We start from the raw sequence: 14,897 nt of genomic DNA, 5'->3' as shown, positions 1-14,897 counted from the left end.
CCACGCGTGCCTATACAATTCCCCTCCTTTTGCTTCACTCGTGACCTCTTTCCAAAAATAACACGGCAAGAGGAAGCGTGCCAAGTACGATGATGTGTCTAAAACCATCAATAGATGTATAGATAAAAAAGGTGATACCTTCTCATCTAGGTTTGTGTAAATAACACTTTAACATGGTCATGTCTTAAATACAGGCCATAGGTCATAAACAAGCACATATGGATATAAACGATAACTGGCGGGGGGGGGGGGGGGGGAATATCCTGGCCTGATTCTGAACAAAAATGAGGCTCATTAACATGTTTGAAAAACAATGTTGTGTAATAAAACACTTCATTTAGGTTCTTAAACAGAATATAGCCTTCTCATATTATATTCCCTCAAAACCCCAAATTAGGCATGAAAAAATTCATGAGCAGTTGACTCATACAATCACTGAACACTTTACTGCTGCAATAATTTTAATATTGCATTTTCCACTGATGATCAAAAGAATGTCAGCCATGTTTGGTTTTCAGCGATATAGCGTCCATAGCAACATAGATACGTAGTATAACTAGAAAATGCATTTCCTTCACAAAATGTGCTGAGTGCTGTTCAAAGTGAGGTTGGAAATATGTTTTAGTAAAGCTACAGACATAGTTTAAGAATAAAATAAATGTGGAATAGCTTTAATCAAGTAAAAAGATTTGTACAGAGTTCAAAGCCCTAAATTGAAAAAAAAATGTTAACATGCACACAATTTAAAAAATGGTTGGAAACAAATTAAGTGAAGAGTTAGTGATAAAGTTTGAATACATTTTTAGATTAAATAGAATAGCTGAGCTGTTCTGATGAAATTTGAAGGGTGTGTGTGTGTGTGTGTGTGTGTGTGTGTGTGTGTGTGTGTGTGTGTGTGTGTGCACGTAAGTAAACCGGATATGTAGCAAGCACCTAGTCTCTAACCATATAAAAGGGGTTCCCAAGGAATTGTGTTTTAGAATGATAGAATAGATCATAATGGTATTTTTATGGAACATATAGCCTTTTTGGCCAAATCTAATCTAAATAAGATTTGTAAAGCGATGCCATTACAATTAATGCAGCTAATTCAAAACACTTTGTTGTATTCTAGAACAAAACCTTATCCATCCTTCCCAAATTTAGTAATTAATCAATAGAACTTATATGATCGAAAATGTAATAACAAATTTATTGGTGAAGTTTTGAAATCTGGAATATTTTTTGATAATAATTATGTGTACAAAATCCAAGTATGGATGACATGCCCATAGGTAAACCACATTTCAAATTGATCAAATTATCCTTTTCTCCGTCAAAGAGACTCATTTGAAAATAATCTATAAAATCTATCCGGTCGCTGACTTTCTGAGGAAAAGGTATAAATTTAAGTAGATCCATGTGTATTTTGTGAGGCGGCTGTTGAAACCTTGGAATACATGTTATTTTTATGCCCTGTCTCCAAAGTCTTCTGGTCTGGTTTACACAATTGGCTCTCACTAAAGATTGACGATATCCCAACCTTTGAGTTATCACATATCTCTTTTATATGGATACTATAGATTCATCCTTTTTCTGATTTGATCAATATGACAATTCTAATGGGTGAATATCACATCCATTGTAGTAAGTGGAAATGTTCTAGGCCTTCCTTTGCATGGTTTATCAATGATTTTAAATAGTTTTTCTCTTCACTGAAAAAAGTAAAGTCTGGTAAAATTGCAAGAAAATGTGAAAAGATGTATCCAGGCATTGGTTGTTCTGATGAATATCACACTGAATGCTGCTCCTAAAAGTTTTTTTTTTCGATAGAATTTTGCTTTTGACCCCGTTTTTTATTTATTTTATCCTGAAAGATATTTGTATTTAAACTTTGTTTGTATTTAAACTTTGTTCATGCATAATTAAAATAAAGAAAATGAGGTTCCCAACACACAAAGGCCCAATATATAACATCATAATTCCAATCTATTAATAATTTTTGTGCCAGTAACACAAAATAATTTAACTGTTTAAGGTTAAGGTTAAACATTGACGTAGTTTAGGCTCTGCAGCGTCCGAAATGGTTAGCTTTCGTGATAGCCACCCTGGGCTACAGCGTCATCTAGAATGTCCTCACGCTCTAGGCTCAATGTAAGCCAATGAGACCAACTGAAAATATACAAAGAACAATAGTTTTTTTTTCAAAAAAACTAACTAAACGTCATATACAACCACTGAACGAATATTAGGAAAGCTAGAAATGTTATCAAAACCCATTTTAATGCCGAATCTATTTAAAATATTGCATTTTCCAATGAGAATATTTCCGCCATGTTTTTTTTGTCACGTTACGTTGCCTAAAGAAAGGTGGCCTTTTAGAGGCCATTTTTATAGCCGTTATTGTAAAAACACTATCTTTTCTGCTGTGGACCAACATAAGTTATACTACATTTTGGTGTGAGACTGGGTTGAGGTCATTACATATACATGTTATTACATACACACAGACAAACTCCTACTTTATGATCATTGTGTCTATCTAATAGCTTTACTAACTAATGTGCAATAATCTGCATGAAAAATAGGGTTTATCGACACTGAGCCAAAATGTATAATCGTCTTTTACTATATATGAAATGGGTTTAAAAAATGTCAACCAAAATGAGGATTTGCACAAAAAATGTAAACGATATAATGCAATAATACTCAGTTGCTTTTATTGTTGCTAAAAAAAAAACGCTAAATGAAAATGCATCCAGGCAGCCTAGCCATCAACTCAATTGAAAGTTTGATTTCCTTGTTCATACACAACTAAAGCCACACTTAGATAATAATAATAATAATAATAATAATAATCATGTTAAAACCTCAAACAATACAATCTTAAATATAAACCACCTTTGTGGATTCCCTTAGCAAGCAGAACATATTTTCGAAAAAGAATAAAACAAAAATATCAGGCTTATTCGGCTTAACCTTTACAAAGATTTTCCCAATAGCAGCCTCATGTTGCATGCAATAGCTATATAAATCAGAGGACAGTCCATGGACGGATTTTCTGCTTGATTGGCAAGTTTTATTCTTGAAAAACGTTCTACTTCGGATATTTTTGATGGAGTAAATAGAAGTAGAATATTTACATACTGCATGTTTGAATTACAGATTTTTTCATAAGCAATAATAAGTGTAGCGCCCCCTAGCTGCCCTTAGCTATCGATACTGAGGTGCGCTCCCGAATTCTTTTCTGTGCGAGATCACTCTCTAATGTTAATTAATGCACTAAATGTATGCAGCTTAATGCAATACTAATGTTTGTTCCTTTAATGAATTTTAACTTTTTATTAAATTACTATCTTTACCCCTTAACCATTTGCTTAACTCTCTGATAGTGTTATCAATATCAAAACACCCAATAACATGCAAATATTCAAGATCATTCAGTTTAGACAATTTATATAGAAATATATTAATTACCAAACATACATTCACCTTGACACATAAAATATTAGCTTTAAATTGAAAGTTCAATTCCAAGGGAAATGAAACACAGTTCAATACAATATTACCCCCTTTTCAGACGTAAAACTAAGCCGGCATAAAACTAAATAAATCACACGAAATGCAATAGATACCAAACCCACGTCAGCGTCAGAGGCAACGTTGCAGGCCTGTAGCGTCGCTTGGGAGCGGTGGGGCCTAAAACATGTTGGCCGCTTCGCGCCGATGCGCAACAAAGAAAACTCATCGCTAGCGCTGGTCGTCGTCCTCGTCCACGCCGTGGCAGCGCGGTCCTAGCGCTGCTGGTGAAAGAGACCGTCGTCGCAGCTCAGCAGAGAAGTCCAGGAGAGACTGAGCTCGTAGGAGAGTTGCCCTGGTGTCAGCTGAGCAGGCTGCTCACTGGCGACAGGTCTGGAAGCTCGGGCTAGCTCGCGCTGATAAGCCGTTCACACTATTCAAATTTAAGATAAGTGTGGAATATTTATTAATAAGCCACAATGCTATGGTCCTTGACACCCTTAATAGTGTCAAATCCAACTTCCTTACATAAATTCCAATGATACAAGTTCAAGATTTTTTTTTCGATGTAAGATATATGTCCGATTTAATTGACCTTGAGTTCAGAACCAAAAAAACATCCATCTATCTATCATGTATCTATGATTTACTTTGGATATTTGAAAATTATGACTAATAAAGTATTACTCTATAAAGGCGGTTGATTCAAAATGTCTTAATATCAGAAGTGGATACATTCAAAGCATGGGGTAAATATATGCTCAAAAGTTTTCTGCCTGCAATAGAGACTACATCTATAATTTGTTATATTCACGTATAATTTACTAACTGAACTTAAAATACCAACTCAACGGTTTTTCTTTTTTGTTTTTTTTTCTTAGTTTCTTTTTTGTGTTGGGCGCCACCGGAATGGCTGTGAAGGTAATCATCAAATGATCGGAGTACTCAACGATGATATATCTAACGTTGGTAATATCCACATTCCAGGTGAAGACCAGGTCCAGTGTACGTCCATTTCTGTGCGTTGGCTGGTTGACATGTAGCTCCAGATCCCTCACATGTAACATCGAATGAAACTCAATGGCAGAGGACTGCATGCCATTGTCCAAGTGGATATTGAAATCACCCGTGAAGATGACGTGGTTATACCCCCATGCATTCAAATCATTCAGCAGCATGTTGAAGTCGAATACAAACTGGTGAAATTCTGGCCTGGTGTAACCCGGAGGAAAGTACACGTTGACCAGGAGGACGGGAACCTCCCACTGGTTGTTTTCCAGGACCACGGCCACATACTCAAACGGCATAAAGAAAGGAAACCTTATCTCTTCGCTGAGGTATGCATCCCTGTGTTGGATGGCCACGCCGCCGCCTCTTCTGCCTCCCTGTCTGGCCTGATGGTGGAATACAAAGTTAGGGGGACAAGCGTTCTGGAGCACTGTCCTGAAATTGCGAGGCCTTAACCAGGTCTCCGTGGTGAGAAAGACGTCCAAATTGTGCTGTCTGATGACTTCCGATACCACATTAGCCTTTTGGGTCATGGACCTGACATTGAGCAGTCCCATACACAAATAGCCTTCTTCATTGCTGTCTCTCTCCTCATCGCTGTCACTCTCCTCGTCGTTGTCCGTCAACTGGATGTCCGAATGCCCCCTGTTGTTCTGCTGCTTGTCCTCATCATCATCATCCCCTGGACTGCTATTGGGCTGCTGGTTCTGATTTTTCTTTTTTCCATGATTGTTGTTGGTTGAATGCTTCTGATTACTCTGGTTTCCTTGATGGTTGTTTGTTGACTGGTTCTGATTACTCTGGTTTCCTTGATGGTTGTTCGTCTGCTGCTTCGTCTGCTGCTTCGTCTGCTGCTTCGTCTGTTCAATTGCCTCCCTTAGAATGAACAATAGGAAGATGTGAATTTACAGGGTAATTTAATCAACCAAATTTGCGGTATCTCCGCCATACCCTCTCTGTCAGGACAACCACTAATGAATGATGGAAAACGGGTCATTTCCGCCGACACCCAGTTTGTTACATTCATAATACTACACTACACCACTTTAGGTTGAACCAAAATGTGGATTTTGTGCTCAATTGGTATGTACAACTTCAACTACAACTACAACAATAAATACTAACTGACCAATCTATTGCATGAGAATTGCAATCAATATCCTTCAATTAATATGATACATCCTTATGTAATCTTACTGAATCCTTTTAAGATTGTTCCTCAGTTTGTTGCAGAACTCATCAATGTTTTCAGCTGTGTCCCTCAGTGATTGGCTGGCTTCAGTCACATGCTTTTTCATGACAAGCTCCTTCCAGCTGTCAATCGACTCCGAAAGTGCGAATACCATTCCAATCCCTCCTGCCACCTGTCAATGAATGGCAAAAATGTATGAAAGAAATGCATCAATTATGTCAAATTGTATTATATTAGTTATATCAGTTATATCAGTTTTAGAATATGCAGTTTAGACATTTCTTCAAAAGCTTGCTATAGAGTTAAATGTAGCCATATGCAACACATTCATACAGAAATATTGAAAATGACTCACTGCCATAGTACATGCTTTAGCTGCAGACTTTCCTCCGGTGACTGCAAGTTCCATTACTATCGTTGTCACCAGCTTTGTTGATATTTGTCCTTGTTTTTTAATGCTCAAAATTAGGAATGTATTAAATAACACCAATAGAGTACCAGCTTCTTTAATAAAACCATATGGGAGCCGCCCTGTGTGACCCGTCCCCGACATGGCTACAGACATACGCATTGCAATGTATTCGCTTTCATCTAGTTCAGTGTTCACTCGCTCCTTCTTTAGCTTTTCTATCAGTTCCATTATTTCCTCTTCAATTACTTCGCTCTCCTTTGCCGCCTTCTTTGCATCTTCCATAGTGCTGCCGGACACAAAGTGTTCGATAAGCTTGGAGGACACAGTGATTGCTGCGCCTGTACCCACGTACGCCGCCCCCAGCACACCCAGAAATGGGGCTGCAGCCCCTGCTGTGCAGAAGGTGGCCACCGCGCCCCCTAGAAGACACGCGGCGCCTGCGACAGATACGGTGTTCCCAATGCATTCCCCGGCGTTACATTTGTCTCTGAGGTCCTCCAGTTCTTTCACCAGCTTCCATAGATTCTTTGCACAATTCTCCTTCTTCTCCAGCCATGACTGGATCTTATGGAGGAGTTGGCCAGCGGTGTCGCCCATGGTGGTAGTTTCTTCCCCTTCCTCTTCTTTATACTGCTACACATACAGCGCCCCCCGAGAGTTGACGAGGTGAAAGTAGGTGATGCTGTGCGATAATCGTCTGTACAGAAAGCAAGAGGGGGAGGTTGGGGTTATGATAGGTTAAAGGGATAGTCCGTTTTTTTGCACTTTAAGCCTTATTTTCATGTTGTTTACGATGAAATAGATCGGTTCGACGAAAGTCTGTGTTCGGAGAAGTTTATGTTTTTTCTAGCCCCTGTCAGATCCCAGTGTACAGGTTGATGGGCATGAAACATTGGTCCTAAAGCTTAGAGGTTGATCCTGCACTTTGCTCTTCCTCCCTCTTTGCGGTGAAGTGAAGAAGGTAACGGCTGCGGCCTCCTAGAAAATACTATTTTAGGATAACTGTTCCGGTTGCGGCGGTTGAGAAGAAGGAAGACTGAAAGCCCATAATTTCGGTGAATGCTAAATGTCAAAGCCTGTCAATGTTACCCTACTCAACATTTGCTAGCTAGATAACTATTTTACATTTCAAGAAACATATGGTTATCGTTAATAAACGTTAAATATAAACTGTTAACTGAGTTGTAACTTCAAAGCTGTGTTCACACCAAACGCAAATTTAAATATGTCTGTCATTTGATTACAGCTATCTGTTGTACCTGACTTTGAACCAAGGGAGCACAATCGCAGTTGACTTGCCTTGCATACTGGCTTATTGAGTTGACTTGCTTCGCGTTTGGTGTGAACGCACTGTAACGGTAACAAAGCAAACTCTGTTAAGAAGGATTAACACTAATAACGCTACATAACAGCCAATCAGCGTTAAACCGGCCAACTGTTCCCTGCAGTGCAGTCCGGGGTGAACCGCAGCATGGAGGAGGTGATTGTTGCCGTTTGCGACTCCCGGAGCTCTATATATATAATAGTATATAATAATATACAATTTAATATATAAATATCTATATAGTAAAATATATAATATCACAGCCAAAAGCTGTGTGCGCCTCCGGATGATATTATGAATAGACTGCATCGGGTTCTCCGACGTCTCTGGTAGAACAATTCAACTCAACAGTTCAACTTCCGCATACACGCGCGACTAAAGTCGCGTGATAAAACTCGGACAAATCAATACCGCGACGGATAATGACTTGTCGCACGACCAAACTAAGGCGACACCGTGACCAGGCGACACATGTGGCATTTGGTGTGACTGTACGTTAAAATATTTCAACTCAAGCGACGTGTCGCGCTACTTAATCCTCGTGAACGTGCTCGCCCGTACCAGGGCGTTCATGCCGCGCCAGGTGTCAAATATTGCCGCAGGTTTTTCTAGCGACAAATGTCGCCTGATATGTATCTTTACGTTGACTTCGTATGGAGTCGTATTGCCCCTTTGCGTTTGGTGTAAACGCATCGTAAAAAGGTACTAGATGTGGGCAGGAACGGGACAACCCAATCCGGATGAGGGCATGGTTGGACGTCCAACTCCGCCTTCCCGCTGGCCGCAGCCGTTAGTACTTGGTGAAGTGGGGCGCATTCTCTCTTGTTTGCTGTGAACGCACAGTAAGCGCAACAACAACCATGTTGTCCCATCTCTCTTTGAGGTTGGAGGCATGATTGGATTCCTACAGTGCTTACTGGAGAAAGGTGGGGCATTCTAGGGTTATAATAACATAACTATTGTTTTGTGTGTGATGACTTCTTTAAAATAGCGTTCCCCCACAACAAAAAAAAACACTACTGGTCCCAGCATTTCGTCCCCAAAACCACAGCACCCTAGTCATCAGCACGCCCTCAGACCAAGACCAGCAACGGTGCCCAACTCGCAACACTGCATAATTTCACCCCAAGTTTGCAGTCGCTATCGTTGTTTGATGCCTGATGGGTTGATATTATGAATATACTGGGACGCAGTTAACAATTCAAGTGCCCAAGGCTTTAACTATAAAGGCCTTATTTAAATTAAATAAAACTGAATGTTGCCTATACTACATCAACCTTTTATATGTATGTTTCACTACACTTCGGCTACGAATATCACGCTTAAATTTAGATGGCAATATCAAAATATAGCTGCGAGCAGCAACGAGGGGGCCAAGCAGAATAGGACTCCATTAAGTAAATTTGGTGAACAGACGGCAACATGACTGTCGCAGTCATTTCACTTACAATGAAAGCTATTGGCAAATGGTTATCACAATGAAAATAAATTGAAGCCGCTTTCTTTTTTTTCTGTGTTTTGAATTTGAAAAAAGCTGTTTGACGCATTTGTTCAGCTTGGTCTGAAGATCATATTGGGCAAGTTTCATGAAGATTGGACAGAATTTGTGGCCTTTGGATATGTAATATTGATTTTGACAACTTTCAACATGGCGGCAAAATTCTGATGTTTCCATGAGAAATAATTAATTAGCTATATGGGTTGGTCTGACAGTATCACCAGACATTGACAATAAGTTTGAAATACACTCATGTGAAGAGAGAAGAGTTAAAACACATCTTCATTAATTACAGCGCCCCCTAGAGGTCAAAGGTCACCAATTTGATGCGTGTCCCCATGATGATGTCATGGGTCTATGTACCACGTTTGGTTATGATATAGGCGTGTTCACTCTTCTGGTGATAACGAGACGGCTCGCCAGTGACGCTTACGCGTGTTCCCGACAGCGACCGTTCATGTGCACTTGGGAAAGAGCCGGTTGGGAATCTAAAAGTTCTTCACAGCAGGGTTTTTTTATCAGATAAAAACCAGTCAGAACTAAACAGAACTTTCAAGTTTGCATGCCTTTATTTCCTTGATGCCTATCACCTACTATCCTTTTGCTTTTATTTATGAGAAGCACATACAGTATTGCCACTGTATGGAAGGCAACACTTGCCCTTATCTAGAGCTGGTTTACCAGTACACAATGTTTAAAACTGAGCAAAGTCATGCCAACAGACATTACAAAGTCAATCAATAATAAAGTATGTGATATGATGGTTGATTCTTTTATATTGAGTTAAACGTTCATGTTCATGCACGTCACTAGTAAACCATACGTCACCAACTGGATAACTCTGTTAGCAAAATTTGGCCCGAGTTGCCCAATGGAAGTAGAATCATAACAGCGTCATGAGGTGTCGTTCACGCGAACTTTCCGATGTCGTGAAAACGTTTTCCCCATAATTTCCAGCGATGTGAACGCATCATATGTCCAAGGGTTGCTGAGAAATCGGCTTACTTCCTGTTAGGCGGCTTCGCGGTCGAATTTGATTGGATGTCACGGCCAAACGGTTTTGAATCTATTTGATAACTTACGTGACGCATGGTCTGACCATTATTTGTGCCAAGTTTAGAGATGATTGGACAAAATTTGTGATAGGAGATCCATTTTGAAGGTTTTTGACATAAACCAAGATGGCGGAAAATCCATCATGGCGCAAAACGACGAAAAAAAGTTTGTTGAACTCGGCATGGCCGAAGGATTCCAATGATACCTTGTTTGTGAATATTGGATGAATGGGTCAAAAGTTATAAACATGAATGCATGTCTAATTTTGACCTGTTGGTGGCGCTAGAGCTCACGAGTTAGTGACCTCACGTTTACTGTGAGGGAATATGGGACTGTCCTGAATCAGTGTGCCAAATTTCACAACTTTTGACCATGGCGTTCTATTGGCTGCCATAGACTCCCATGGCAGGATAATAAAAATAGGAAAATGCAGAATAACAATGGTTGTCTCGCAGCTTCACTGCTTGACCCCCAATAATTACCAGTTTGAAGTAGTCTGACAAAGTTGGAGCCCACAGTGAGAGGTCCGAGTACTGTGTGTTGTTAAAGTGAAAGTTACAATCTCTTCCCCAGGCGCAGCGCCCCACCCTTTTGGCAAGACCTGTGACTTCTTGTAAACGCTGGAAACAAAAGTGAGTTCAACTAATGGACACTCAGCAGTCACTTATAATTCATTAATAATAAATAAATTATTATGTTATGATATAATTGGGGGTCAAGGAGCGAAGCTGCGAGACAACCTGTTGTTTTCGTACGTTTTCTTATTAGGGGTCCGAGCAGCGAGGCTTCTTGGTCCCCTATTGTTTCTGTAACTTTTTTTTTCTCCCCTCAAATTCTGTAAAAGTCATACTGCAGCCTATACCATAAGTCACCCTGGTCTTCTGCTCTAAAAATGTTTACTTTTCCCACAATTTCATAGAAAAGCCAAACGTCCACAGTCTCAACCCATTTTGCCTATATGACCATTTTGTTATTGTATAACTACCATACGGCTATCATTAGGTGGATACCATTAACAGTGCAAATTTTCAGATCTGCACTCTTTTAAGAAAGCCCTTAATTCTCTTGTGAAATGTGTGCTTGGAGTTTTCTTGATGTTGTGTGCTTATCAATCACCATATTTCACGATGTGAATGAGGCTTCATGCAGTTCAGGAATGTCAGTGGCTCAACGGTATAATGCCGTGTACTGGTGATCCTTAGCTTGAGAGTTTGAATCCTGATTAGAGCATTATGAACAAGCTGAACATGACATGTCATTGCTACTCATTTAAGAAACACAACATTGAACAGCACCTGAAATTCATCAGGCAATCAACATTCAGGCTCATTAGTTTCCAAGAATCGGACTGCCAAGACACAGTATGGCATTAAGGGGAACTTCTTCATTAACCATTTTTCCTTCATAATTAACTCTGTCATATTTATATTTCTTCCGTTAGTGTTCTTGACTACAAATGTTTAATTTCCCCAGAATTTCAAAGATTTTTCAGGTGTATGCTTTGAAGAAAGCCCTTAATTTGCTTCAGAAATGTTTGCTTTAAGTTTCCTTGAAGTTGTGTGCTTATCAGTAGACATTTTGACCATGTGAATGAGGCTGCAGTTCAGGTTTATAAGTGGAACATCTTTCCTTAAATATGAAAATTATATGTTATATTTATATATATATCTTCCATTAGTTTGTTCTTGACTTTTAATTTTGCTCGGACCCCGTTAATCACCGCTTGCGGTTATATTTATTATTGGGTTTCAAGCAGCGAGACAACCTATTGTTTTCGTATGAATTCCTATTATTATTATTTACCTGCCATGGGAGTCTATGGCACTGGTTCAGGCCAGTCCCATTAGCCCATGAAGCAAATTTGAGGTCACTAGCTCATCAGCTCTAGCGCCACCAACAGGTCAAAGTTGGACATGCATTCATGTTTCTAACTTTCGACCCATTCATCCAATATTCACAAACAAGGTATCATTGGATTCCTTGATCCAAGCCAAGGTTTATGTCAAAAACCTTCAAAATGCATCTCCTATCACAAATTTTGTCCAATCATAGTGAATCTTGGCAGACATGATCATCAGGCCATGCTTGATAAAACTTATTGGACCGATTTATCAAATTCAAAACCATTTGGCTGGGACAGCCAATCAAATTTGACCGAAGACGCCAAATAGGCAAGTTAGCCAATATCTCAGCAGACCTTTGAAATATCATAACCAAACTTAGTACATAGAACCATGACGTCATCATTGAGACACAATTTGAGACATTGAGACAATTTGGTGACCATAGACATCTAGGGGGCGTTATAATTAATGAAGATGTGTTTTAACTCCTCTCTCTTCACATGAGTATATTTAAAACGTATTTTCAATGTCTGGTGTTACTGTCAGAACTCTTCATATACTCTTCCTAATAAATTATTTCCCATGGCAACATGATAATTTGACCGCCATGTTGAAAGTTGTCAAATTCAATATTACATATCCACAGGCCACAAATTATGTCCAATTATCATGAAACTTGCCATATATTATCTTCAGACCAAGCTGAACAAATGTTGGCCGTGACAGCCAATCTAACTTGACAGCAAAGCCGCCAAACAGGAAGTAAGCCTGTTCTCAGCATCCCTTTAACATTGTCAGTAAATTTTTATCTAATCATGTGCATTTAATCATGGTCATCATATACTGTGTTATATAAAACTGATAACTTATCAATCATATTAAATCATCATGTAAATCTGACATACAGCATACAATCACAACACTACTACACTATGTTAGTTGCGCTGAACAGCGCTCATTAAAGGGTAGACACTGCACTCGTGTGGTGACAAGCGGTACTTAATGTATAATGCAACAATGACTATATTTACCATTCCGCCCACTTACAATATAAACTGCTCTTACTCGATTAAATGCTTCATGAACCACCTCCAGAACGGATGCTTGTTTACATTGTGTCTCTGTTAAGGATATTGTTCCGAATACCCCTATGTATTTGTGTCATTTGTTCTGTCAGGCAGACTGTAATGCGCCCTTACCTCTAGTTGGGGTCATTTTTCCATTTGGTAAACATCGACGCGTAGGCCTACTCGCATAATGCTGTAGTTCATTCCACCAGCTGTCGTTATCACTAATTATTGAGACGGTGATCATGTAGCCACCCAGCCGATTACGTCTGTCCAGCAAAATTAGTTTATTGAGTCCTATTCTGCTTGACACTCACACTGCTGCTCGGAGCTATATTTATATTTATTATTATCTGCCATAGACTCCATGGGAGTCTACTTGCACGGAGCAGCTGAATCGAATATTTAAATCGCAAATCTTTTGAATCACGTCACGGTAAGAATAGGATAGAATAATCTCTGTCCGTTTTATTTATTTTAGTGGGCTATGTGCAAAGGGCCAAAATCCGACCAAGACCATTTCAACGCAGTTAACAATTCAAGTGCCCGAGGCACTTGAAGGCCTTATTTCAATTAAATAAAACTAAATGTAGGCTATTCTACGTCAACATTTTATATGTATGTTTCACTACACTTCGGCTCCGAATATCACGCTTCAATTTAAATGGCAATATCAAATAATTACCTGTTCGAAGTAGTCTGACAAAGTTGGAGCCCAAGTGAGAGGTCCGAGTAGGCTACTGTGTGCTGTTAAAGTGAAAGATTAGAATTTCTTCCCCAGGCGCAGCGACCGCCAGCGCCCCACCCTTCCTCGCAAGACATGTGACTTCTTGTAAACGCTGGAAACACTAGAGTTCAACTAGTCACTCAGTCACTCATCATAATTCATTAATAATTAATCAATGATTAGGTGGGTGCTGCATGCAGCGCACAACTATTGTTCTTAATAAGTTTTATTCTTTCTTTCTTTCTTTCTTTCTTTCTTTCTTTCTTTTTTTCTTTCTTTCTTTCTTATTCTCTACAAACTTTGGGACCTATCTCCTTCCTCAATTTTTCACCTAGAGACTCCATTCAAATTTTTAAATGTTCAGAATAGCTTGGAATCGCGCGTTTCTTTTTAGATTGTTTAAATATTTTATACTTTTTAAAATATTCTACTTTTAAAATACTATCTTTTTTTTAACATGGGAGTCAATGGGAAAGCTTGAGAACGTTCAGCAGTGTTGCCAGATTAGGCAGTTTTTCACGGCAGATTGGGCTATTTTTAGAGGACGTTCAGGCAGCGTTGCCAGATTGGGCTGTTTTTCCCGCTCTATTGGGCTACTTTTAATCACGCACCGGCTCGCTATTCTCTTACACACACACACACACACACACGTACACGCACACAAACCAGCAGTGCAGGGCAATACATTTGACCTTTGAGATTCTTGAGTTCAATTCATTTTACATTTCTGCATTTTTAGCAATGCTTTGCGCTTTTTATTTAGCTGTCACTTTATTTGTTTCCAACCATTTTCATTTTCCTAAATGGTGTGCATGTTTACATTGTTTACTCCATTTAGACTTGAACTTCTGTTCAAATCCAATCACTTGATTTAAGCCTTTTAACGTTTCTTCATGTCTTAATCTATTTGGCTTTATTAAAAAATATTTTCAACCTCAATTTGCACTACAGCACTCACCGAATTTTCTGCAAGAAATGCATTTTCTAGTTAAGTTATATCATTAAGTTAAAGGAGAAATATTATACCACCAGGTGTTTGTGTGATTAGTCTTACAAGCCGTTTCGAAAAATCTGCCCCATATGACATCACTAGTTGGCTTGTCCACCTAGATCTGTGCTGGATAGATCAGTCTACCAGCCTATCCAGTGGACCGAAGTAAACGTTGCTCATCTATCTAGCAGATTTTCGAAACGGCTTGTAAGGCTAATCACACTCACACCTGGTGGTATAATATGTCTCCTTTAAAGTAATGAAATAGTGAAGTGTATGA

The 14,897-nt window shown here is 39.3% G+C and overlaps 1 protein-coding gene across 1 annotated transcript; it reads right to left on the bottom strand.

Moving 5' to 3' along the window:
- Positions 1–2,674: 2,674 nt before the first annotated feature.
- LOC307082498 (uncharacterized protein) lies at positions 2,675–13,701 on the bottom strand. The gene is made up of 4 exons (XM_079746104.1): positions 13,585–13,701; positions 6,054–6,807; positions 5,704–5,870; positions 2,675–5,382 (listed from the first exon to the last, which is right to left on the bottom strand). The coding sequence occupies exons 2-4, from the start codon at positions 6,705–6,707 to the stop codon at positions 4,323–4,325; spliced, it is 1,881 nt and encodes a 626-aa protein (XP_079602230.1). The 5' UTR covers positions 6,708–6,807; positions 13,585–13,701; the 3' UTR covers positions 2,675–4,322.
- Between the last annotated feature and the right edge of the window lie 1,196 nt (positions 13,702–14,897).

Source organism: Pollachius pollachius, assembly GCF_949987615.1.
Source record: "Pollachius pollachius genome assembly, chromosome: 11".
NCBI classification, from domain to species: domain Eukaryota; kingdom Metazoa; phylum Chordata; class Actinopteri; order Gadiformes; family Gadidae; genus Pollachius; species Pollachius pollachius.
The sequence above is the reverse complement of the archived record's forward strand: the minus strand, read 5'-3'. Positions and strand labels throughout refer to the sequence as shown.

Coding starts and splice junctions, on each gene's coding strand:
- LOC307082498 (XM_079746104.1), bottom strand. CDS start 6,707: ATGGGCGACACCGCTGGCCAACTCCTCCATAAGATCCAGTCATGGCTG. Junction 5,871..6,053: donor CTAAAGCATGTACTATGGCA/GTGAGTCATTTT, acceptor ATTCATTGACAG/GTGGCAGGAGGGATTGGAAT. Junction 5,383..5,703: donor AACAATCTTAAAAGGATTCA/GTAAGATTACAT, acceptor GTTCATTCTAAG/GGAGGCAATTGAACAGACGA.